The 25092-nt window shown below is 49.7% G+C and overlaps 1 protein-coding gene across 1 annotated transcript; it reads right to left on the bottom strand.

Moving 5' to 3' along the window:
* Positions 1-6446: 6446 nt before the first annotated feature.
* Positions 6447-7359, bottom strand: LOC123100007 (E3 ubiquitin-protein ligase SINA-like 10). The gene is made up of 2 exons (XM_044522008.1): positions 7294-7359; positions 6447-7142 (listed from the first exon to the last, which is right to left on the bottom strand). The coding sequence occupies exons 1-2, from the start codon at positions 7357-7359 to the stop codon at positions 6447-6449; spliced, it is 762 nt and encodes a 253-aa protein (XP_044377943.1).
* Between the last annotated feature and the right edge of the window lie 17733 nt (positions 7360-25092).

The raw sequence follows: 25092 nt of genomic DNA, 5'->3' as shown, positions 1-25092 counted from the left end.
GGTTGAATTTTAGGGACAAGCCTAACGTGTAATATTGTACTTGTACGTACCAAATCAATTCGCACTTCCCTCAACCAAAAAGAAAACGAAAAAATAAAACTATTCACACCACACAAAGAGAGAGTCTTGCCCCGTTTTACTATAAAAATGCTATTCAAAGCTACTCCCTCCTTCCATCTATATAGGGCCTAATGCGTTTTTCGATGCTAACTTTGACCAAATATTAGAGCAATAATATATGACATGCAACTTACACAAAGCACACCGTTAAATTCGTCTGTGAAAGGTTCTTTCAATGATATAATTTTCACATTGTGCATGTCATGTACTATTAATCTTGTCAATAGTCAAAGGCGGTCTTAAAAAACGCATTACGCCCTATATAGATGGAAGGAGGGAGTATGAATCCATGTTATGTCCAATTAAATTTTTTCGCTTGCTGTATAATGCATGTAACCTACTCATACCAACATTTTAGTGCATTCCAAATGTCTATACTACCGCTGCAATTCGAACTGAATTTGAATTCGTTTCTCTATTTCAATAAGAATCTACAATCATGATTGTTGCCAACTTCAACCATCATTCGTGTATTACCTTAATAACACACCACATGATTACTATAGAGATAGATATGAACTATGTGTACTACATGAACTCGAATTCTATTTTTTGAATACACTTGATGTTGATTCCAAATAATAGTACATTTGATGTACTAACTATATATTCATAATCTAAACCATGTTCCATACGTGTACACCGTGTTTATCACACATAGTATAGTGCCCCGCCCCCTACATTATGACAAGTATTTAGACCTGAGCTGCAAAAGCCACACATTAGCCCAAATTATGATCAATGTTCTATATATTATACGTAGTACTAGCAAGATGCCCATGCGTTCCACAGAACATCAACATGATCAAGGGGAGGCCTAATTTGCAAATATGGAGAGGGGTGTGGGTATCTTTTTTCAAAATTGCCATAGTTTCCTTCCTATCCGTCAGATATAAATCGGACGGCCTATATTGCAGGATGGCAGGCACACCATCATCAACAACTCCGTTTTTTATAAGAGTAGAGATAAAATATATTATATGTAGTATAACATGTTCATAACCACACCATGTGTATCACCGTTATATATATTCACACATGCGTCGGTTTAAAACACTATGATAAATTCTTCAAATATCCGAATTCGCTTTTTATAATGAAGTATGATCTCTATTCGTCTTTTACACCCACACAATCCTCTTATCTTTGTAGCTAGCTAGCGCTAACTTTCTCTCGTGCATGCACACGCCCGCATCCCTCTCACCCTCCCTCAGCATTCTCTAGCTCCATCGCGCAAATTCGTCTTTTCACTTTAGGTCGTTCACCCACGGTGTGTGTAGGCCCCCCAGCTCCTTCTTTACGGCACACATCGATCGATATGCCTCTCTAGCCAGGTGTGCCTAGCACAAACACAAGCTTCCCCTCTTCTCTTATCACCGTCCATGCCTCACTCCCACCACTCTTTTCATCGATCTCGTACTCGCACACTCCTTCCCCCTCGATATAGTATGACTCTCGCACCACCTCCTAGATGCATCCCTCTCTCTCTATCCTTCTCCCCGTGCCTCATTTGCTTCTAACACACACATGCATGTATACCGATCGATCTCCCAACATATACCTAGGTCGACTTTAACTATTCCCCCCCATCGATCGACGTACCTCACAAGTTATGTCTCTCCTTTCTCTGACAAAGGACGATTGATCTTCCTATGTAGTTATGTCTGCTTACCACAGCCATATCGTCCCCCCTCATCATTCGTGCATGCCTCCTGACCCGTCTCTCACACGCACGTGCACAGACAGGCAGCCATCCCCTCTCTTATTGATATTGCAGGCGTGCCCTCCGGTTGTCTAGCAAGCCTATCCCACCATTTGTTAGAAGCAACTCCACTACCACCCCCTCCAACACTCTAGCTCTGTCTCTCTCCCAACCTTATTCCTCTCCTACACATATGCATGGATGCCGATCGATCTCCCTTAATACATGAGGTAGATCGATCTCCCTTAATACATGAGGTAGGCCTCTCTCCTCCTCCACACATATACCAGCCATTGTACCTCTATAGTTAATTAGGCCTCCCTCCCCCCCCACCACACACCGATAGTCGAGCGCTGTAGGTAGGTATCCATGCCACAGAGACAAACTGCACCTGTCCCCTCTCTTGTTCTAGTAGGCCAGCCACTCTATATCTTTGACGTGGGCACACACAAATTCGATGGCACTCTTTATCGACCGCGCGCGCACACACACACACATCATCCCTCTCTTCGATTCTATGGACACCTCAAGTCGATGATACCTCCACTCTCTTCTCGTGGATCGCCCCCTCTATATATATGATATATCCAGGACTCTATTTCACACACATTGCATATGTTACATTTTTTGATTGACCCCCCCCCCAAAAAACTCTCACGAACCCACACACTATATCTCTCTACGTTTGTATCTCTCTCACACAACCCCACGTAGGTGGTGTACGTATACAAGAAGAGAATAGGTGCACCGTGCACGTACTCACGCTTCGTGCCCAGCCACACCCGCGCGGGTACACGGTGGAGCTCATTTCTGTACGAAATGGCAGCCCACGTGCTAATTTGAACGCGTGTAGCGGTTGTTTACCTACGGAGGTCGTGTACCACGCGTGCACGAAACAAAGTTCGACTTGATGCGTTGGCGCGTTATTTTTAAATAAAGTTATATCGCTCAATGGCACGTACACAGAATATAAAACGATTTTTATGGAGAAAAAGGTAGTCCGCTCCACTATATACAATGGAGCCTCCCTGCCTGGTTTGTCTCTCTTCAGAGTATCTCACACAAGGCTGCGGTGGCCTCTCTCTCTCTCACCGTTGGTCACTGATCCGGCCGCATCCCGTCCGCCGGCGGAAAGGGAGGACGTGCATCGTTTCTCCGTTCGACGGCGCCGAGGCAGCACGTCCCGATCTGCGGTACACGCCGTTCTCTCTGACCAAGCTCCGGCGCGGTAGGGCCTACGCCACCTGCTCGCTGCCGCAGTATGGGCAGATTCCGCCCGCCGCCGCTCACCTAGTTACATCCCGACGACCTCCAGGTATCCCCTCCGGCCTTGCTCCACTGCCCGTCTTCCCACGTCGCTGCATGTGGATCTTCCATAGTTCTTTGCACAAAACGTAGCTCGTCCGGCGTACTTTCCATATTGCAATCTCGTCCTCACACCGTTTTAGACAAACACAACCGTGTTGTTATCTTCCCTTAGGACAAGGAATATGCTTCTTTTTTGTCGTCGCAACTGTCATCAACAATATTTGTCTTTTTACAAATTTCAAATGGGCATATTTTAGAGTGTAGATTCACTCATTTTGCTTCGTATGTGTACTCCCTCCGTTCCTAAATATTTGTCTTTCTAGAGATTTCAACAAGTGACTACATACGGAGCAAAATGAGTGAATCTACACTCTAAAATATGTCTATATACATCCGTATGTAGTAGTCCATTTGAATCTCTAAAAAGACAAATATTTGAGTAGTCACTCGTTGAAATCTCTAGAAAGACAAATACTCCGGAGTATATTTAAGAACCGAGGGGGTAGTGCACAGCCGCATGGGAGACTCAGACCGGTCGTTGCGCCGCATTAATAGTGAGTAATGAGCAGTCAAATCATAAGCCCCACCTTTCCCACTGTAAGTTGCTCGGAAGAAGCAACCATCAATACGCTCTTCTTTGAATCCGCTCATACTACTCCATCCGTCACTGTTTATAGAGCGCGCTTCAGAAAAAGAGAAAATCTCTGGGACCAAGGCGACTAGCGATCGGCCTGAAAAATAGCATTGGTAGTTATAGCACGGCGTCTATTACTAGAGGAAATAATGCGTACACACATGCATGCAGTGCTTCCACCCCGGGTACACACATGCATGCACTTACTCCACTCCGTAGTACTACATCGAGAGAAAATTGCGGTTACCACGCCCTAATTAATTGAGCATTAAACCAAACGCGTCTAAAGTCTCTCTGGTGGTGGAAATGCATTGAGAGAAATGCATCATAATGAAGCGCGCCCTGTAAACTGTGACGGAGGGAGGAGTAGTATGAAGGTGCAAAACCAAGTACGCGTATGGCCAGTCGGTCAACGCACCTCCTCTTGGCATATCACTGACATGTGGGACCGGAGTGTGAGCAAACCGATCTCAATTGACGGCAAAATGGCCAACCCGCCGTTCCTTGAGAGAGACGAGGAGCGAGAACACACAGACGGGCTCGCACGGAGGCCAAGATATATTCGAGCATGGTTGATCGATATCATCATTACATGTTGGGCTGCCGTTTTCCGCCCTTCTCCGGAATAAATGTGTACTTTATCAGAGATTAAAAAAATAAGAGTACAGAGGCTCCACCATGCGGTTCTAGTAGTAGTACTACTCGTACTACTAAACCTTGCGCTTGGCTCTTCGCCTCTTCGTGAAGTCGAACAATGATGGTACTCCGCATGTTCGGTACTACAGTGTATGCCTCTGGCAATCTGACACCGAATGAACTGATGCATGTCCACCGCCTGGGCGAGGGTACGTTGCATTAGTCAAAAGGCGTAAGCGAGCTTCACCTTGTCCTGCAAGCTTCTCCTCGTTCTGCGAGTTGACGGGACACACCAACAAGTAGTGCTAGTCCATACTCCCTCCTTTCCGGTTAATATGGCTTAATCTTTTTTGCGGGTAAATGAGAGAGCTTTATTCATATATAAGCATTCTTAGGACGATCAGCCAAGACACTGGTCACTAGGAAGCGAGGTACCCCGCAAAAAAGAAGTAGGAAGCGAGGTGTTTCATCAAGCCAGCTCTCGGCCACATTCAAAGTGCAGCAAGCACGGTTCGCACAAAGATGCGCCGCAAGGTTTGCTGACCTGTTTACATGCTGAATAACAAAAAAAGAGGAAATATTACCGAGCGCTCCTATTTGTAACAGGATATGAGCCAGAATTAAGCGAGAATTGTGGCGAGTGTTCCATGCAATCAACTTCCATTATCACATGCGAGAACCCTCGAAGAGAACCAAATGTGTTGAAGATTGCTTTATCACATTTTAAAAATATAATAAGAGTGCAGACGCTCCTCCATCCGGTTCCTAGTACTAGTATAGTACATACCTCTATAGACTATAGTAGTAGTACTAGTACTAGTAAACTTTGCGCTTGGCTGTTCGCCTCTTCGGGAAGTGCAACAATAATAGTACTAGTATAGTGTATGCTTCTGGCAATCTGACACCGAATTAACTGTTGCACGTCCACCGCCTGAGCGAAGGACAGCTTGCATTAGTCAAAAGTTTCTCCTTGTCCTGCGAGCCACCGCGCGCAAGCTTCTCCCGTCCTGCAAGCTTCTCCTCGTTCGGCAAGTTGACGGGACACAGCAAAGTAATGCTAGTCCATACTGCCTCCTCTCCGGTTAATATGGCTTAATTTCAAACGAGATAAATACACTGTCTGTCACTGTATATTTGTAAAAATACGGTCAGTGGACTTCATAATACGCTCATTGCGCTCAATATATACATTTTCCGGTGTTTATACGGTCACTAGCTCACCCTGGCTGAGTATGTGTGTGCATGCACGTGTAGGTTGAGCACTTGAGCGTGACCGTGTGTGTTCCGTCGTGTGCTCGGACATGCATGCATTAGGGCGTCGCGCGCGTTTTTGCGTCCATGTGTACGTGTGACTGTTGCATACACGTAGGGGGAGTACGTGTAGGGGCCACTAAAGGAGCAGTCAAATCACACAGTAAGTTAGTCGGAAGAAGCAACCATCATTTCACTCTTCAATGACACGTACGCAATATAAAATGGTTGATATGGAGAGAAAAAGAAAACCACTATATATACACTAGCAGGAGCCTAAGCTACAAGCCTGCTTGCTTGGGTTGCTCTCTTCACAAGCATAGAACGACGGTGGCCACACCGCTGGTCACATATCCGGCCTGATCCCGCAGCTGGGGGAAGGGAACAATGTTCTGCGTAGACGCGGTCGACATCGGCGAGGGAGAAAATCCACAGTCGGTGCATCCCAATCGGGGGTCACCGCGGTATGGGCCGATGCCGCGTCCCAACCGCCCTTCTAGCTACAGCCCGACGTCCGTTTCGAAAATATTAGTGCATGTCAACAAAAATTATACTAGTATCGCTGTTCCGTTTCGAAAAAAAGCATATAAGCTGTTACTTCTTACCCAAAGGATCTTTATATCCAACAGACACAAAATATCCATTCGACTGTTCGAAATTACTTTCACTGCTGATCTGATGTCGAGGTAATTGCTGCATCGCCACCAAAACCCACCATCTCTTAAGCTAAAGTAGACCGAGCTAACCCCTATATTAGCATATTACTAAGATAAACAGAAGGCACTGTAGAATCATTTAGGACATGAGCTTGTCAATCTGAATGTGGAGGGACACCAGCTTAGCCCCGGCCAGCAGCTTGGGCGGAACTGTGAAGAAGGTCAGCTCCTGCACGGCGACGTCGCCGGGATCCCTGCTGCTTGTCACCTCCATTTCCACCTTGACGGCGTCGGTCCTGACTTTGGGCTCCCCCGGCGGGCCGTTCGCCCACAGCTTGGCCACGTAGTGCGGCAGTGGGGACGCCCCCGCTCTGATGCAGATGACCGACACGGCGATAGGCGCGCCGATGTCGAGCACGCCGCCGACCAAGAAAAACACGCGGCCGTCCTCCTCCGCGAACAGCAAGAGCCGTGGCTCCGACAGTGGCACTTGCAGCTGGAGCGCCTTGCCGTACTGGATCCTGTGCACGGGCATGGGATGCACGGTGCTGATGTGGTGGGAGAGCACCGGCGGCGGGCCTTCGTAGCCGCAGACGGGCACGGGGCATTTGTAGGGCGCGAGCGGACACACGCTCTGGTGATCGGCGAGCTTGTGGTAAGTGACGTAGAGCCCACAGCCTTCGTGCGGGCACTCCACCCTCACCGAGGAGAGGACGGCGTCCACCGCCGTGTTCCGCACGTCGAAGCCACCGCCGCGCTCGCACTTCTGGCACTGCCGCTGGTTCCCGGGGCGCTCGACGCAGCAGTCCGCGCAAGCCAGGTGCCCTCCCTTGCACTGCACAAATCAATTGAACAACACATCAATCAAGAAACCTGCACCTTGCTCGATCAGCCGAACAGACGAGGTGTATTCGAACCTCATACACTGGAGGCTTCAAGGGGCAGAGGCACAAGGGGTAGTGGAGCAAGGTGAGGTCCATCGAGACCATAGAGAGCTCCATCATCGGGTCCTGTTCCGTCTGCATGATCTCGCCCTCCTCGTGCACAACCATCTCTCGCTTTATTAGGGCCGGGGCATTACAAAGCTTTACCGTCACATATTCATACTACTTCAAGGTGCATTAAATCAACAAATGCAAGTATCAAAAGGAGAGTCACGGCATGCATGCATGTGTTGTAATTAATGCATCGGTAAACGCAAATTATTGAAATATATCAAGTGTAGTGCTTTGATGTGTCGCGTCAACTCATACAAGACCGAGAAGTTTGATTACTACAACGCCCTCTCGCCTTAACCGCACCTGCCTTTGGCCGCATGACAGGTGGGCCACCGACCTGTTGGGCCCACCTGTCATGGACGCAAAGGCAGGAGCAGTAAGTCAATGAAGCTGCGTCCCTCCCTCGCCCATGATCGTGGTGGCTGGCAGGACTAGGAGAAGCTTTCGTTCGCTACACGCTCTCCCTCCCGTACGCGGTGGACATGCAGCAGTTCAATCGGTGTCAGATGGCCAGAAGCATATTGTAGTACTCCTCCACTGCAGTAGTACTCGGCCCTGTTTGAATCCACGGGTTAGAGTTAGTTTGGGTTAGTTTGGACTCAACTAACCCAAAAATATCCAAACAGGAGGGTTAGTTTGGGTTAGATGCATCTAACTCATCCAAAAAATCTAACCCACCCAAGAGGTGCTTATTTGGGTTAGTTCTTCTCAGGACCACTAAAAAACACCTTTTTCTCTCGCTCTTCCCGAGGCAGATCCCTCCTCACTTCCTCGAAGCTTCTTGTCCTCTCCCTCCCTCCCTCTCGCACCGCCCGTGAAGGCGCCTCGCCGTATCCGCGCTCCATCTAACCCTGCTATCCAAACACCTTTTTGGTTAGAGTTAGTTCAGGGTTAGAATCTAACTCTAACCTCTAACTGAGTTAGAGTATCCAAAACAGGGCCAGTGTTCGACTTCCCGAAGAGGCAAAGAGCCAAGCGTAGCCCGGACGCTCGTGTGGCAGTTTCATGTGTAGAGTAGTCTAGGATAGCATGTACCATGCCTGTAAGCTTAAAATCGTTGGGGTCGGCTCCATGCTATATTCTTTTGATTAAAATAATCTTCTGGCCCTACCTGTCATCCTGGTGAGTCTAGTTTGCACGCTCATCTGGTCAAGACAGGAATATATATTTTAATTTGTGGTGGGGTAAATGTTAGAGGTTGCAGCAAATAGAGTATTGTACACTGCGGGTCTTTCAGCCAAGTTTAGAGGCAACCATGTGGGGCCAGTGCTATGATGTGTCGCGTCAACTCGCACAACGAGGAGAAGCTTGATTTTACTACTACACGCCTTCTCCCTCGCCCATGCGCGTGGCGGCTCGCAGACGAGGACAGGCTTTTGCTTATAGTACTACAACAAGCTATCCCTCCCGCTCGCGGTGGACGGACATGCAGAAGTGGATTCAATATTGTAGAAGCAGTAGTAGTAACATCATTGTTCGTCTTCTCGAAGAGGCGAAGAGCCAAGTGCAACCCGAATGTGGCAGTTGCGAACCTTGGAGCACGCATATAGCCAGGCTCTTGCATGAGACAAAATTGCTATGTGAGCCCACTATTGTAGTACTCCCTCCGTCCGGAAATACTTGTCATCAAAATGAATAAAAGGGGATGTATCTAGATGTATATTAGTTCTAGATACATCTTTTTTATCCATTTTGATGACAAGTATTTTCGGACGGAGGGAGTACTTGCTAGTATAGCCCTGTAAACCAGAAAGGAGTATTTGCCTTTCTAGAAATTTCAACAAGTGACTAGACTACGCCGAGACGGAGTACATATGGAGCAAAATGAGTGAATCTACACCGTAAATAAATACATAGTTCTCTCATTTTCCTCTCGGCCTTGGTCGCGGTGCACAATATTGAGTATACTAGTACTATCATCTTGAAATTTACGAAGTCACCATAGGCACCTCGTCGTCGACGGGAACGTCTCCTGACACGCGATAGATGCGAGCGGTAGTCGCCTCCATAGGTGCTTGAATGCCAAGGAGAGAGAGGGTAGCGGTTCCCGAGACGTTGAACGGTCAATGATGCATCCTCAAATTACTCTACATGCAGAGGGAATTAATTGGAGAAGCAGAATAGAGCCAGCACGATGTGAATGCAACAGAGTTTGGATTCTCATATAAAGGCTCCCCACCACTCCAATCCATCTACTCCCTAGTCTCCGCGCAACACTGCTCACTCCAATCCAAGACCAAGTGACCAGAAGCCACAAGCACCTATGGAGGCGATGGTCGCGAGCGGCGGTCGGCTGTGCCAAATCATCCAAGGCACCGGCCTGCGACCCCACACCACGCAGCGTTTCCAGACGGTGTTGGCGACCGCCGGCGTCGTAGCCCTCGCCGACGCCGGCTTCGCCTCTTGCATGGACGACATGATGGTCAACTCCATCCGCAAGTTCGCCGCTGTCAAGAAGCATGTAGCGAAAGCTCGTACTAGTCCTGCCAGCCACCACGCTCATGCGCGAGGGAGGGACGCAGCTTCATTGACTTACTGCTCCTGCCTTTGCATCTATGACAGGTGGGCCCAACAGGTGGTTGGCCCACCTGTCATGCAGCCAAAGGCAGTGCAGTTAAGGCACCGGAGCTCAGTCCGCGAGGGAGGGGGCGTTTTAGTAATCAAACTTCTTGGTCTTGTACGAGTTGACGCGACACATCAAAGCACTGCACTCGATATAAGTCTTTTTACACATCTCAAATGGACTACTACATACGGATGTATGTAGACATATTTTGCTTCGTATGTAGTCACTTGTTGCAATCTCTAAAAAGACTTATATTTGGAAACGGAGGGAGTACAACGCATGCATGCATGCCATGACTTCCCTTTTGATACTTGCATGTGTTGATTTGATGCACCTTGCCAAATTTTGACTATAAATTTAACTAACCAAATTTTCATGCATGTCACAAAAAATTAGGGCTGTTTGGATTGTGACTATGTTTGTCTTATGTTGCCACATTATTTTTCCCACACTTGCCACACTTGCCTAACTTGAGTTGCTCAAATTGTTAGACACACTTTGGCTTGCCTAAGGGAATCTTGCCACACTTTTTGTGTCTATGACATGTGGGGTTCACTGCTAATAAAAAATCTTGTCTTAGGTGTGGCTAATAAAAAAGACTTATATTTAGGAACGGAGGGAGTAGAAAATATAAATAATAATGCATGTTGGGGCAACCCACGTTTCCGATAATTTTAGCCGTGGGCTTGTTCACAATTTTTACGAGGGGGTGGTTGTTCATTTAATGGAGGGACTTGTACCAGACTTGAACGATACAAAGTGCGACCTGGCACACCGTAACACCACTTGGAACAAGCGGGTAGCTATCTCAAAAAACAATCAACAACTAAAAAAATGGCGACCTGGCACGTAGTACACAATTTTAAACGATTGTTTTGATGGAGTGAAAAAGGAAAACTACCCCACTACGTATATATAGGCCGGAGCCTCCGCGCTTGCTTGCTAGGGTTGCTCTATTCACACACTCTCATCCTCTCCAGATCTAAACAAGATAGGGGTGGTAACACTGTCTTTCTCCCTTCAAAAAACACTGTCTTTCTATCCTCACCGCTGGTTACAGATCCGGACGTATCCCCCTCCGCCGGTGAAGGGGAGGAGGGGCAGCGTTTAGGCCGTCGTCGACAGCGAGGGAGGAGACCCACTGCCGGCCGCACCGTTATCTCTGGCCGAGCGCCGGCGCGGGAGGTCCTCCGATCCCTTCGTCGTTGCCCTAGTGTGGGCGGATCCGGCCTCCCGCCGCCCACCTATCCACATCCCGACGACCTTCAGGTATATCTTCCTTCGAAACCGCCTTAGCTCTACTTCCCCAGCTCGCTACGTCGCTGCATGTGCATCATTTTCTACCTCTCAGCCCCTCTCGATCGGATGGTCCAACGTCACCTATTTTTTCTTCTATTGTTAGAGGTAAAGCTACTTCATGGAGTCGAATCTTGTACTTGGTTCAAACAAGAAATAAAGTGGGGGTGGGGGAATTTAGTATGTAGTACATCGGACTTGGTACAAACAGGAAGGAAAGGGGGTGAAAGTAGTACAGACTGGTCATCCAACCGGTCTCTTGGTCGAAAAGGGAAATATAGGGGTAACGCTGTACACAGTGGTATGACCAGGACTAGATTTGCTATCCACACATAGGAGTAGGTGGCTAGAGTGAACAAAAATGGGACCAACCCAGATATGTTTCTTGGATGTTTGTTTCTCGGGGCAACAAACTATGAATCACCACTTTATGCCCCTGTTTAGGTACATGGTGCTGGACTGCTGGTGCACCCACTGTCCCATGCCCTTATACCAAATATTTAGCTGTTCTTAATCTAATGCCCCTGGTAAAAATGAAGCCATGCCACTGTTATAAGCCATGACAAGTTTAGCCAAATGTTTTTGCCTGTAATTGTTTGAGACTCTGACTGTTTCCTCTGTAGCTTTTTGTGCAAACAGGGATATCCATTTCACCTGGTTGCTGTTGTGACCTTTTGGTGCACTGCACAAAACTCTTCTTAAAAGAAGTGACTTTTGTGCTGTTTAACTGGAATGTCAGAATGGAACAGTTGGTTCATTTCGGTGGAACTGCACAAAGGGAGATCTGTGTTCCAATCCTCATCATCCATATTGGCACCATAACCTTCCTTTAGGTAAGAATGATATTTAATGCATGTGTTCATCTCTATTTTGCGACTGCCATGAGAAAATAATGCTATTTTTTACTAGTACACTTGTACTCCCTCACTGACAAAACCAATTCTGAAATAGAAGGCCAATCATGTACTTGGTTTCACCAACTGGTGAGGAGAATGAGAAACAGAGCATGAAGAGGAAGAAGAAGAAGAGTAAACAGTGCCAAGGCGATCTTGCTGAAGCCAGAGGCCTCAGTCGAGGCCATTCAAGGGCTCCGGCAACGACTACCTTACATGTGAGACGATCCTCCAGGGAGCCCTTCCACTTCTGCTGTCTCACTTAATTAATTAGGAGTACTTAAGTACCACTAATTTATTGCTGCCTAATTTTCCTGTCGGAGTTAAACAAATCTTTAGTAGCACCCTATGCTGAATCATGTACGTGTGTATGTTTGTCTATGGAGGTGAATCATGTGGTGGAGCAGGGAGGGAATGCTAACTTTACCCATTAAGATAATGAGGGTGCTTCTATTTGTTAGTGTATGTTTCATCAACTAGTCCCACTATTACAGTAATCTCACTCTCTCAATATATGTGCCAACAGGGATGCTCGATTTTGGTGGAACTGCACAAAAACTTTGGGTGCTTCATTGCCTCGACAGCTTCCTTCCTTTCCTGTTAGTCGCTAATCTCGGCTTGCATTCTTCCTTTGCTGTCAGTCGCTTGGCTTATCTCGGCTTCCAGTCAAAGGAAATAGTAATTGATATGCTACCTCACACAGGTTGGTACTGGTCTTTATCCTGATTATTGTGCTTGTCATATGTATTGGTAATTTGGTATTGTGCTACTGTTTGCCGATTTCATAAAGGAGTAACTTGGAGCCTGAACTCGCAGGCAAATCATTACATCGGGTGATTTCAGTAGAACTGCACAAAAAGATCAGATGGACAGGTACTTATGCTGCTGCTATGTACTCCAAAGTTCACTCAGACAAGCATCGATGTTGACAAGAAGAAGTGCCTATATTCATTCGAGTATCAACCGGCGTCAACCAATTGTCAAACTCCAAGTATTAGGAGAGTGAACGCCAAAAATATTGCTTGGCGCATAGCCCAGAAAAACGCAGTCCAGTCTTTGGTCCCAACTTGTGCCTTTTGGTTATCGGCACATATGGTAGCGAACTGTATGGCATGGAGTCTAAAGATTCCAGACAAGTTGGTTGACGCGTATATTCATCTGGCACTTAATCAGTCTGCACGCCAGGGATGCTCCATTTCAGTTGAACTGCACAAAAAATTTGGGTGGTTCATTTTCTCAACCGCCTCCTTTCTCGTCTGCAATGTAGAATTTTGGCGAGATACAGGACCAAGATGAGCCAGTAAACTAGTTGGATGAAAGTAGTGGCCAAGTTGCTCAAACCTCCCTCGGCACGAGGCCACTATTTGAGGATAAACCTACAAGCAAAGTTCAGATTGTCTGTGCTGCCTCTTATGTACTCGAAAGTTTACTCGTACAAGCATTAATTTTAGCAAGAAGTACCTCCGACTGAACACCATTTACCAGTCTGCAATGTAGAATTTTGGCGAGCTACAGGACCAAGATGAGCCAGTAAACTAGTTGGATGAAAGTAGTGGCCAAGTTGCTCAAACCTCCCTCGGCACGAGGCCACTATTTGAGGATAAACCTACAAGCAAAGTTCAGATTGTCTGTGCTGCCTCTTATGTACTCGAAAGTTTACTCGTACAAGCATTAATTTTAGCAAGAAGTACCTCCGACTGAACACCATTTACCAGTCTGTACCCTAGGTAATTAAAGTTCGTCCATGGATCATATTGGCTGTGATCTCAATCATTTGGATGCATAAACATACTGAACATGTGTATATCTGAATCTTTTTGTGAATTATCTATGAATATTGTTGTGTGATCTATCAATCATTTGGATCCATAGACATGTTGAACTTGTGTATATATGAATCTTTTGAGTTGTTGATAGTGAATGTTGGCTATGAATATGAACGTGTCCTGTGAACCTGAGTTTGATACGAATGTTTACCTTTTCTGTTGTGCTTGTGTGTGAACTTGTTAGTATGCCTACTGTGGGGTATGTGACGTGTGGGTGTCAACGGCACACCTTCTTCCCGAGAAGAATTGCACCTGCTTTGTTAGGGTAGCAACGGCGCATCAGCTCTTTTTAATCTTTTTGCTCTGTCTTGCCCCCTCCCCCGCTCAACCCCTGCCGTAATGTTTTCGGCCTCAAAACAAACATAGTACTGCGTTGTTTTTGGGGCTTGATGAAAAATCGAGTGCTGGTTTCTGTAGGTTGGCCCGCCCAGCAAATGGGCTGCTGGTCCACCACGGACTGGGAGGCTAAAAATACAAGTTGTATGGTGCAGAGGCAAGTAAAAAACGCCATCGAGAGCCATCCACTGAAGAAAAAAAATCGCTCCTGATGTGCTTCTTCAGTCGTGCCGCCGGCCCCCTCTATAATCCAGTTCGCTCGGGGATCTGGTATCATTTTTTCCAGAGGGCGAACAAGTATCAGCTAGGCCTAGGTTTTGTATTTTAACATGCGTAGCCCACGACATACGGTGACAGTGGTTTCAACTTATTTTTTGAGGTCCATACCGGCCTATGGGCTTTTTCTTAAAGATCGGCAGCCCAATGTATTTTTTAACCACATTATATATATTTATATTATTACTATTATCGTATATTTTATAGAGACTTATATATACATTATAAAAACATCCCACGTGTTATTAACTTATAAAAGTAAATGTTTAACAGAAGTTGGCAAGGAAAATCCTGGTTGTTTTTGACTCACAGGCAAGGAAAATCCTGGTGATTGCGTACAAAAGCTTGCGAAGATTTTAAGGACCAATGTAATAATAACGCGCTCATTTTTATTTTGAGCAATAACTCGCTAATTTGTTAATTATGTATATAAAAAATGTGCCTCTCCGGTTTATTTTTGATATTAATTGCTCCTTCTAACATAACATTATATATATAACGAGCCCAGCTAATTCGTGTATTTGAAGGAAGTGCAAATGGGCTGGGATTTCTTAGATAATATAAATGGGCCGCATTGATGCGAAATTATTTGTTCACCCAGCCCAGCAAATGGACTGTACATTCTAGAAAACATGGGTTAAATATATGCCACATTTTTGCAGGCTGACATGTGGGCCAATAGGTCGAAGCCTACGCAGGGCGTTGTCAACTTGGTCGGCATGCACCTTCAATCTCTCGTCTTCTTCCTCCAGCGTCGCCGGGACCGCCTGGTCCGGCCTCCGGCGGCTAGCGGCTCTGCTTAGCACGCATCGCTGCGAAGCGCTACCCCACCGCCGGCCAGGCTATCCCTCCACCCCTCCACACCTCATGTTATTCTCCACCGACTGCAGCCCCACGCCGCACCAGAACCAGTTATAACCCTTCTCCTCCACTCAATCTGCGACTCCACTGCCGCGTCTTCCCATCTCCGAGTCGTTCCCGTCCGGGGCCTCGCCTTCGTCCACCGCCTCGCTGCGCTCGGTGCGGCGTGGTCAACAAACGAGAGTCATCGGAAGAGGACTGTACGTGGAGAGCCTGACGGCTGGGACCCACGAGGTCCATGGTCGCACGCAAGGAAAGTTCCTCCTTATTAAGCTGAAAAAATGTTTCCTCCACCTGACAGCTGGGACCCACCGACTGTATCTTCGCACGGAAGGAAGTGCCTCCTTGTTATGCGAAAAAAATTATTCCTCCCGTTGACAGCTGGGACCCGTCAGATTTCGTGGCTGACTTGTGGGCCTAATAAGTGGACGTGTACGCAGGGCTTTGTCAACTTAATCAACAAATGATTCTAGCAGCTGGACTGTTGGATGTTAATCCAACAGCCATACTCCTTCTTCAACCTCTGTTCTTGCTCCTGTCTCCCGTGGGCGGCACCACGGCTGTGCTGCCGCGCACCCGAACCAGTCAAGTTTCCCACTCCTCTCCATCTGCAACTCCACTGCCCCGTCTTCCTCATCTCCGGGTCGTTCCAGTCTGGGGCCTCGCCGTCGTCCACCGGCCTTTGGTGCGCTCAGCACGGTGTGGTCAACGTGGTCAACAATCAAGAGTCATCAGAAGATGACTGTACGTGAGAGGCTGACAGTGGGGACGCACCACGCCAGTGGACGCATGCATGCAACGGAACGCGGCGCGGTCAACATGGTCAAGGAAGGACTTCCATCGGAAGTGTACTGTACATGGAGAGGCTGACAACTGGGTCCACAGCCGCAGCAAGGAAGTGCCTCCTTATTAGCGGAAAATAATGATTCCTCCACCTAACAGCAGGGACCCACCGGACGGGCCACCGTATTTTGCGAAAAAACGTTTCCCCTGACTGCTGGGACCCACCGGACGGGTCACCGTATTTTGCAAAAAAACGTTCCCCCCGCTGTCAGCTCGGACCCACCGGAAGTGCCTCCTTATTACGCACAAAAAAATGAATACTCCCCCTGCTAGTTGGGACCCACCTTCGTGGGTGGCTGACTTGTGGGCCTACTAAGTTGACGGGGACGGAGTGCTTTGTCAACTTAGTCAATATGAACGATTCTAGCTCCAGTGACCGTACGATGTCCATCCAACGGCCGTAGTGCTTCTTCAACCTCTGGTCTTCTTGCTCCAGCCGCCCAAAGCAGCGCCGGTCGTGCCGCATGCTCCTGCCTCCCGTGGCCGGTTGTGCTGCCGCGGAGGCCTCACCGCCCTACTATTCCCACCGCTGGCCAGGCCCTGCGGCGACGGCAGCCTCACACCGCAGTCGAACCAGTGAACCCTCCTACTCCTCTCCGCGCGGGCTTCCACTGCCGCGTCTTTCCCGGCTCCGCGTCATCCCCTTCCTAGGCCTCACCGTCGTCCACCGCCCTGGTGCTCTCGGTGCGGCGTGGTCAACATGGTCAAGGAACGACTTCCATCAGAAGAGTACTGTACGTGCAGAGGCTGACAACTGGGTCCACGGCCGCAGCAAGGAAGTGCCTCCTTATTACGCGCAAAATAATTATTCCTCCACCTGACAGCGGGGACCCACCGGACGGGCCACCATATTTCATGAAAAAATGTTTCCCCCTGACTGCTGGGACCCACCAGCTACATCTTCGCACGCAAGCAAGTGTGTCTGGGCAAAAAAAAACGATTCGCCCCCCTGACTGCTGGGACCCACCAGCTACATCTTCGCACGCAAGTGCCTGACAGTCGGGACCCACCTGGTTGAAGCGTACGTAGCGTTGTCATTCTGGTCGCGAATGTGTACGTACATACTGGTCGATGTAGAGGCGCGCACGTGTCGTAGTAGAGGCGCACACGTAGCATGTACACGTACGTACAGCGGCCAGTGTGCAAGAAAGAAAATACGGCCACATACGTACATACGGGCAGGGTCTCGAACGCCTACTCGCGCATACGTACAGCCAGGGCTCGTGTACATGGCTGGGTCGGAACCGAGAAACTGCGTCATCGTCGTGTTCATGGGGAGCCAACCGGCTGGGTCGAAACGGAATGCGTCGTCGTGTTCATCGGGAGGGCTCGGACGGAACAGCCGATGGAAACGAGGCCTGGCGTACCCCAGAACAGAGCAAATGGCCTTGTGTTTGACCGGCCACGTTTGAAATGGGATCCTATTCATTGGAGGGGTCTGGCGTACCGCAAAACGGAGGAAATGGACCTCCTACGGTCGAAACGGGGGTTCTGTTGATCGGGAGGGGAGTGGCGTACCGCAAAACGAAGGAAACAGACTTGTGTTGGAGCGCTACGGTCGAAACGGGGGATCCTTTTCATCGGGAGGGGTGTGGCGTACAGCGAAACGGGACTCCACGAGATACTGTTCATCTCCACCATCGACCCCCTCCAGCCTCCACGGGCTACTGTTCATCCACCGTCGACCTCCTCCAGCGTCCACCTGCGACTGTTCATCCACGGGCTCCTGTTCATCCAGCCTCCACCGCGCACTACTCCGCGCGGCTACTGTTCAACCAGCCCTCTCCACGGGCTCCTGTTCAACCACCCCTCCACGGGCTACTGTTCATCCAGCCCTCCACCGTCTACTGTTCATCCTGCCCTCCACGGGGTGGCCCTGTTCATCCAGCCCTCCACGGGGTCATGTTTATCCAGCCCCAACCGGCTCGATCGATCGGGGTCCTGTTCATCCAGAGGCAACACCATGGGGTCCTGTTCATCCACCCCCACCGGGAACTGTTCATCCAAACCCCCCCAGCAATGCTCACTGTTCATCCAGAGGCAGCATCGATCGGCTTCAGTTAGCAGCAGTAGCGAAGGAATCGCTTGATCGGGTTCAGCTAACAGCCATCGATTAATCGCTCGGGTTCAGTAACGCGTAGCCTGCAGTGCAATCGCTCGGGTTCAGTTAGAGCCCAACGCCTCGCTCGGGTTCAGTTAGAGCCCAACGCCTCGCACCCACGCGCGTGCGCGTATGAGAGAAACGCGCATCGCTCGGCCCCGACCACCCACCGTAACCTGGAACACCCCGATATTTTCCTCGCCCTTGCTTCTACCACGGTTTTTTCCGTCATGGACAACCCAAAGAATGTCATGCAGTTGCGTCTCCGGCCCGCCCAGGACGAAAAGCCCATTTTCTATCATGATTTTTTTCATAGAAGTAGGAGCCCACCACATCTACGATGATACTGGGTTTTGTCACAATTATCGTCATAGAAGTGCCATAAGTACGACAGAAAAAATTGTTCGGCCCAAAATGTCACGGATGTGTCTTTTTTTGTAGTGGAGATCCTCCTCCTGGGTGTCCAGCAAAGCTTGCTGCTGCCGCCGGTCAGCTTCGTCCTTGGCGGCCTGTTCCTTCGCCGCCTCTTGGGCCTTCTCAATGTCGGCCTGCTTCAGGAGGAGCTCTTGCTTGCGCTCATCCAGCTCACCCTGGGCGGCCCTCGGTTCATCCCGGGCCTCGCCGAACCAGACTTGCGTCTGAGCGACGTGCTCCTGGAAATCCGCCTCCGCCTTGTCCACGGCCGCCATCCTGGAGTTCACCTTGTCTTGGCAGGCACGGTGGAGCGCATGAAGCCACTGGAAGTTGGCGCTCATGGCCCGGAGGAGCTGCTCTTCTTGGGAACTATCGCTGCTGGCGCTCGGTTCGTCGATAACTTGGAGCCCAGCAGTGGCGAGCGCCTCATCATCAAAGACCTCCCCCTTGGCTGGCGCTCTGGTGTCTGCCGTCCCTGGGAGGCGGACGAACAGATCATCGCCCACCTTCAAGTACTTGCCTGGGGCGGGGGCTGTAGGGGAGGAGGGTTGGTCATCGGCCACCTCCTCCCCGGCAGGCTCCTTGCCGACCTCCTCGGCAGCAGCCTTGCCGGCATCCTCGGCAGCAGTCTTGCCGGTCTCCCCGGTAGACCCCTTGGCGGCCTCCTCGACGACAGACTTGGCAGCTTCTCTAGCCGCGATCTTGGTGGCGTCAGCCTCGGCATCCTTGGCGACCTCCTCGATGATAGTGTCGACGTCCACCTGGTCCGTCGAGAGAGGGTCTGGGAACCAGAAAGAAGAATGAAGCAAGGCCAAAACCAAAGTTCAGAACAAAGAAAGGAAAGAACATCGCATAGCAAAGATATCAAGGGACAGGAGGCAGGCGACTAACCCGTACTGAATTGAGAAGAAGTGGTTCCCTCCCCACCAGCGTTCGTTGTCGAGACGGAGCCACCAGCGCCCAAGCTTGCTTCCTCCTCCTCCGTGCGCGTGGGCTCGGCGGTGGATGCCCTTGCCGGTGACACCCCTTTGGGTGGCGTGGTTGATGGGGGCGGCGTGTCAGGGGCGGCCCTCAGCGGCTCCTCCTGTTGCTGCTCTCCTCCTGCGAACCCGGCAAGGTCAGCACCAAGGAAACACGCCCCAACGCCCGTCGATGAGAAGTGAGTTGTGTCGAGGGCTGTTGTCCGGGCTGATCACCACCAATGCCGACGTGCGCGGAGCGCTCACCTGGGCAAGACACCCGTAGAGGCCTTGGCTCTCTTCGCCACCCTCTGGTCCAGCATCTCAGTGTCCCTGTAAAGACAAGATCAGGTCAGGAAAGGATGGCACGGGCAGAAGGTCAGGAAATGATGAGGGCCAGGGAGCTTACTCGTCCTTCTCCTCCTCTGGCCTCCTCTTCCTCTTCGAGCTGAAGGACCCAAGGTCGAAGTCGGCCTCTGGGCCGGCATCTGCAAGGGGAGGAGAATGGGATGGGGTCCTGCGCCGCTTGGACGAGGAGGAGGCGGCAGCAGCCGTAGCCTTCTTCGCTGCCACAGCCCTCGTCTGGCGCACGGGTTGCACCTGCGCGTGTTGCCGCTGCACGGTCCTGCCGGGCCGGACCGGCTCACCGGAGCTAGCCTGCCACAGGACGCGTTTCCTCCCTGAGGCCAAGGAGTCTTCCGCGTTGGTCTCCTCTTCGGCCGACTCCTCGGCCACTTCTTCAACAAGGGGAGCCCCGGCGCCGATGCCGCTGGCTTCCCCGACAAACCCCGTCCACTGGGTGAACTCTTTCTCCTCTGCGGTCGCGTCGGCCTCGTCCTCCACGGTGCCGAGGCTGCTAGCCTCCTCGGCAAGTGCCGCCTCCTCCGCCCTGGCAGCGATGTACACCAGCTCTTCCTCGGTGGTGTCGCGGATGAGCAGTGGCTCGTCACGGACATACCTCTCCGACAAGTTGTCGAAGAATGCCTGCACCCGCTCTGCTTCTGGCTCGCCCCGGGTTGGATCGAGGCCGTGTGCGTTGAAGTCCGGCATCATGGCGATGATGGCGGTCTGGCAAGAGTTGTTGCTCAATGGGACCACCCCCGCTGGCAGCCCAAACAGAGACTTGCCGGCCTTCTCGGCCTTGCTGGTCCTCTCGTCCGTGCCGGCCTCGTCAACCCTGAGCTGAAAAAACCTTTGGTAAATATGAGCATACTGCAGCAACGTGAAGTTGTGGTTCAGGCCGGGGCGGAGCCTCATGATATCGGCCGCATTCCTGAAATCCCAGACCGGCCTCCCCTTATTGTGCAGCAGGGCGATCTGGCGGCGGATGAAGTCGGCCCCGATCATCTTGAGGGTGAGCCCAGCCGAGGTGAGGCGATGGATCCTGGTGGTGGCATCTGTGAGCTTCTTGTCATCGGCGTCGAGCTCGCCCCAGTCCTTGCGGCGGGCCGGTGGCCTCCGACGGACCCGGCAGAACTCCTGCGGATCTGCCTCCTCGATCCAGCACCACCGGCTCCGCAACTCTTCCCACCTCTCCTTCTGGGCGCCCTCCGGGTACGTGCCCCTGCTCTGCGTCCTCGGGATCCAGGTGATGTAGCCAGAGATCGCACCCCCTGGCTGGATGCGAGGGGTGAAGTAATGGCGGAAGAGCGCCGTGCTGGGGAGCACTCCGGCGAAGCCCTCACAAAGATGGGTGAAGAAGGCCATGCACACCACGGCGTTCGGCATAAGGTCCAGGAGGTGGAAGCCATAGGTGTGCATGATGTCGTTGAAGAAATCTAAGAAAGGGGGGCAGAGCCCGCAGGAGAAGTAGTCGACGAAGAAAGGATACCGATTTGGACCGGCCTTAGCGAGGAGGCGGGGATGATGCGCGTGGCGGGATGCCCCGACGTCTCCCTTCCCCACAGGGGCCTGAACTTCTCCTTGAGGGTGAGCGTGTCGACCGTCGAGATGAAAAGGGCGTACTTCATCCGCAGCTCCGCCAACTCGCTCTCCGGCGCCTCCTCCCCCCCCCCCCCCGCGTCCTTGGCCGCTCCCTTGCCCTTGCTTGACTTGGGCGCCATGGCGGCTAAGTTGGGGTGAGGGATCAAGGGCAATGGGGGTGCTGCGGTGGCGAGCAGAGGTAAAAGCTTCAGTGTGCGCTTGAGGAAGAAGAGGGGAACGGTGGTTCCGAGATTGGAAAAGGCACAGAGGATAAATGAGCAGCGCCCCTGCGGTTTTCCCTTTTATGGGGAAGACGCGGGCCTCCTCTTTACTATTCACCACGAGGTGACGCAAGCGTGCTGCAGCCGCTCCACGCACGTCCCCCACGTCACACGATCAATGCGGGTCATGGGGAAGCGCAACTGGTGAAGGAATTACTGCGGTTAAAATTCTGCCACGTGTGCCCGCGCACCGTTCTAGGCCTGGCCCAACAACGCTCCGCGCTTATGTGTGGCCCAGGCCCGGGGTCTCCTGTCGGTGTACAAAAGTAGGGGCCTTTTTGTACCCCTTTACTTGTGCTCGGGTAGTCGTAGCCACACCTGCGACCACACTTGGCAAGGCAGAAGAAGCGAAGGTACGAGACTGCCAATGGCAACGCTCAAGACAGAGGCCTGAAGAGCAAAGGGACAAGATGGATTTCCCCCGGCAACACCCTTGCCGGGGACGGCCTACACTACCCTGGCAAGAGCCTTGCCGGGGCGACTTGCCCAACACCAGCAGGGCCGCCACCCTTGAGCCTGAGAGTTCTGACACCATCGACAATGTCAGGACCAAGGCTCGGAGCGCCTGCGTGGTGGCATGCAGATCTTTGTGAAGACCAAAGGCCTACAAATCTAGATAAGAACCAGAAGACGAAGATCTTGCCGGGGACAGACAGAGACCCCCCGGCAAGATCCTTGTCGGGGACAGACGAAGACCCCTGGCAACATCCTTGCCGTGGACGGCCACGAGACCCCGGCAAGACCCTTGCCAGGGGCATCTACGGGGCCACCGCCGGGCTCGCGCCTGCCAAGGTTTCGCTGCCCCGCGGCCGTTCTGACGCGGCAACAAGCCTGCCAACTAGGCACGCACCTACGTGGCAGCATGCAACTTCTAGGCCAACTAATCAAGCACATGCATGGTGGCATGAAGATCTTCATGAAGACCCTGCCACCGCACCAGCTCAGCAGCCAGCGAGCCAGCATGGCGCTGCATGCCTCGTCAGCTTGGACGCGCGTCAAAGCAAGGCGAGGCAGCGACGGACGGGATGAGCTTCGCTGTCGTCCCCGATAAAGCAAGAGGACACGTAGGTGGCGCATTAAATGCGTTTGTCCCATGATGTCAGGGATAGACTTGTACACTGTAGATGCTTTCCACCTCCTGTGTGCCACTTTGGCGACCCCTTTGACGTATAAAAGGAGGCCCGAGGCATACTGAGGAAGGATTCGGACTTTTTGGACTGAGCATGCACCGCAACTAGTTCAAGAACTCAAGAACACCAAATATACACAAAAGCAGGACTAGGGTATTACGCATCGTTTGCGGCCCAAACCTGGGTAAAAATCCCCTCATGCTAATCTTTTGGACCTGCTCTTTGCGCGGCTCCACGCCCCGCCAACCGTAGTAGGGATTCCCTTTGATCCCATAGGTGTCGTTTCCCCCGACATATGCCATTTTCAAATATAAAAAGTTGTCATTGTTTGATTAAAGCCGGTTTTAGCTTTTCTATGTTTCAAAGTTATACTTTTTATATATCGAGTTAATTACCGGCAAAACTGTTTTCTGTAGAATGTGCCCCTCATTCTCAATAGCATGGTAGTGAATTAGTTCACAAAAATTATATGGTGGTGAATTAGTTCACAAATTAGTTCACAAAAATAGCATGGTAGTGAATTAGTTCACGCCATTTCATATTTTTACTTCACCAATTTTTTCAAACTCAATTTTGAAATTAGTTCACAAAAATTAGTTCTGTTGAATTCAAAACTAGTTCACCAACATTCAAGTAGTTCACGAAAAATCATATTATTTCACTTTAATTCAAAACTAGTTCAGCAACATTCAAAATAGGTCACTACTTTGGTTTAGTTCACGTCATTTCGGATTTTAGTTCACAAGTTAGTTCACTACTTTATATAGTTCATGAAAACCCAATTTACTGAATGGAAAACCCAATTTTTTCAAATTTTAGTTCACCAACATACAAATTTTAGTTCACAAAGTTCAAAGTTGGTTCATCAATTTTCATTTTTAGTTTAGTGAAATCAAATTTAGTTCATCAAATTTCAACATTATTTTCAATTGGATTCAAAATTCAGTTCACGCAAATCTAATTCAATACATCAAATTCGTATTCAAAACTAATTCAGTTGTTTCTCATTTTAGTTCACAAATTTTTTAATTCCAACTTTAGTTCATGGAAAACCAAATTAGTTCCCTAGAATTCATTACTAGTTCACCAAACTCAATTTCAGTTCATCAAATCATAGTTTCGATTTCACTAAATTCATATGCAATTCACTTCAATACAAACGAGTTCACTACTTTTGGTTTAGTTCACGTCATTTTATTTTTTACTTCAAAAAACTCAATTTTGAAATTAGTTCACAAAAATTAGTTCGGTTGAATTCAAAACTAGTTCACCAACATTCAAGTGACCACATATTTTTGAATTTTAGTTGAAATTTTTTAAAATCTAGTTCATAGGAAACTAGTTCAGCAACATTCAAAATCTAGTTCACATTTTTCGAATTCAATTCATGAAATTTCAAATTTAGTTCATTTGCATTAAACATTTAGTTCACAAAATTCAATTCCAACAAATTTTTATTAAAAAGTAGTTCACGGAAAATCATATTAGTTCACTTTAATTCAAAACTAGTTCAGTAACATTCAAAATAACATTCAAAATAGTTCACTACATTGGTTTAGTTCACGTCATTTCGGATTTTACTTCACATTTTTAGTTCACTACTTTATACAGTTCATGAAAACCCAATTTACTTCATGGAAAACACAATTTACTTCATGAAAACTCAATTCATCAGTTTTGTATTCAAAACAAGTACAATTGTTTTCGATTTTACTTCATGGAAAAGCAAATTAATTCACTAGAATTCAAAACTAGATCACCAACACTCAAAATATAGTGAACAACAACAACAAAGCCTTTAGTCCCAAACAAGTTGGGGTAGGCTAGAGGTGAAACCCATAAGATGTCGCAACAAACTCATGGATCTGGCACATGGATAGCAAGCTTCCACGCACCCCTGTCCATAGCTAGCTCTTTGGTGATACTCCAATCCTTCAGGTCTCTCTTAACAGACTCTTCCCATGTCAAATTCGGTCTACCCCGCCCTCTCTGTACATTCTCCGCATGCTTTAGCCGTCCGCTATGCACTGGAGCTCCTGGAGGCCTGCGCTGAATATGCCGAAACCATCTCAGACGATGTTG

The sequence above is a fragment of the Triticum aestivum genome, chromosome 4D (assembly GCF_018294505.1).
Source record: "Triticum aestivum cultivar Chinese Spring chromosome 4D, IWGSC CS RefSeq v2.1, whole genome shotgun sequence".
In the NCBI taxonomy this organism is placed as follows: Eukaryota; Viridiplantae; Streptophyta; class Magnoliopsida; order Poales; family Poaceae; genus Triticum; species Triticum aestivum.
Note: the sequence above shows the minus strand (reverse complement) of the source record. Positions and strands in the feature narration are given on the sequence as shown.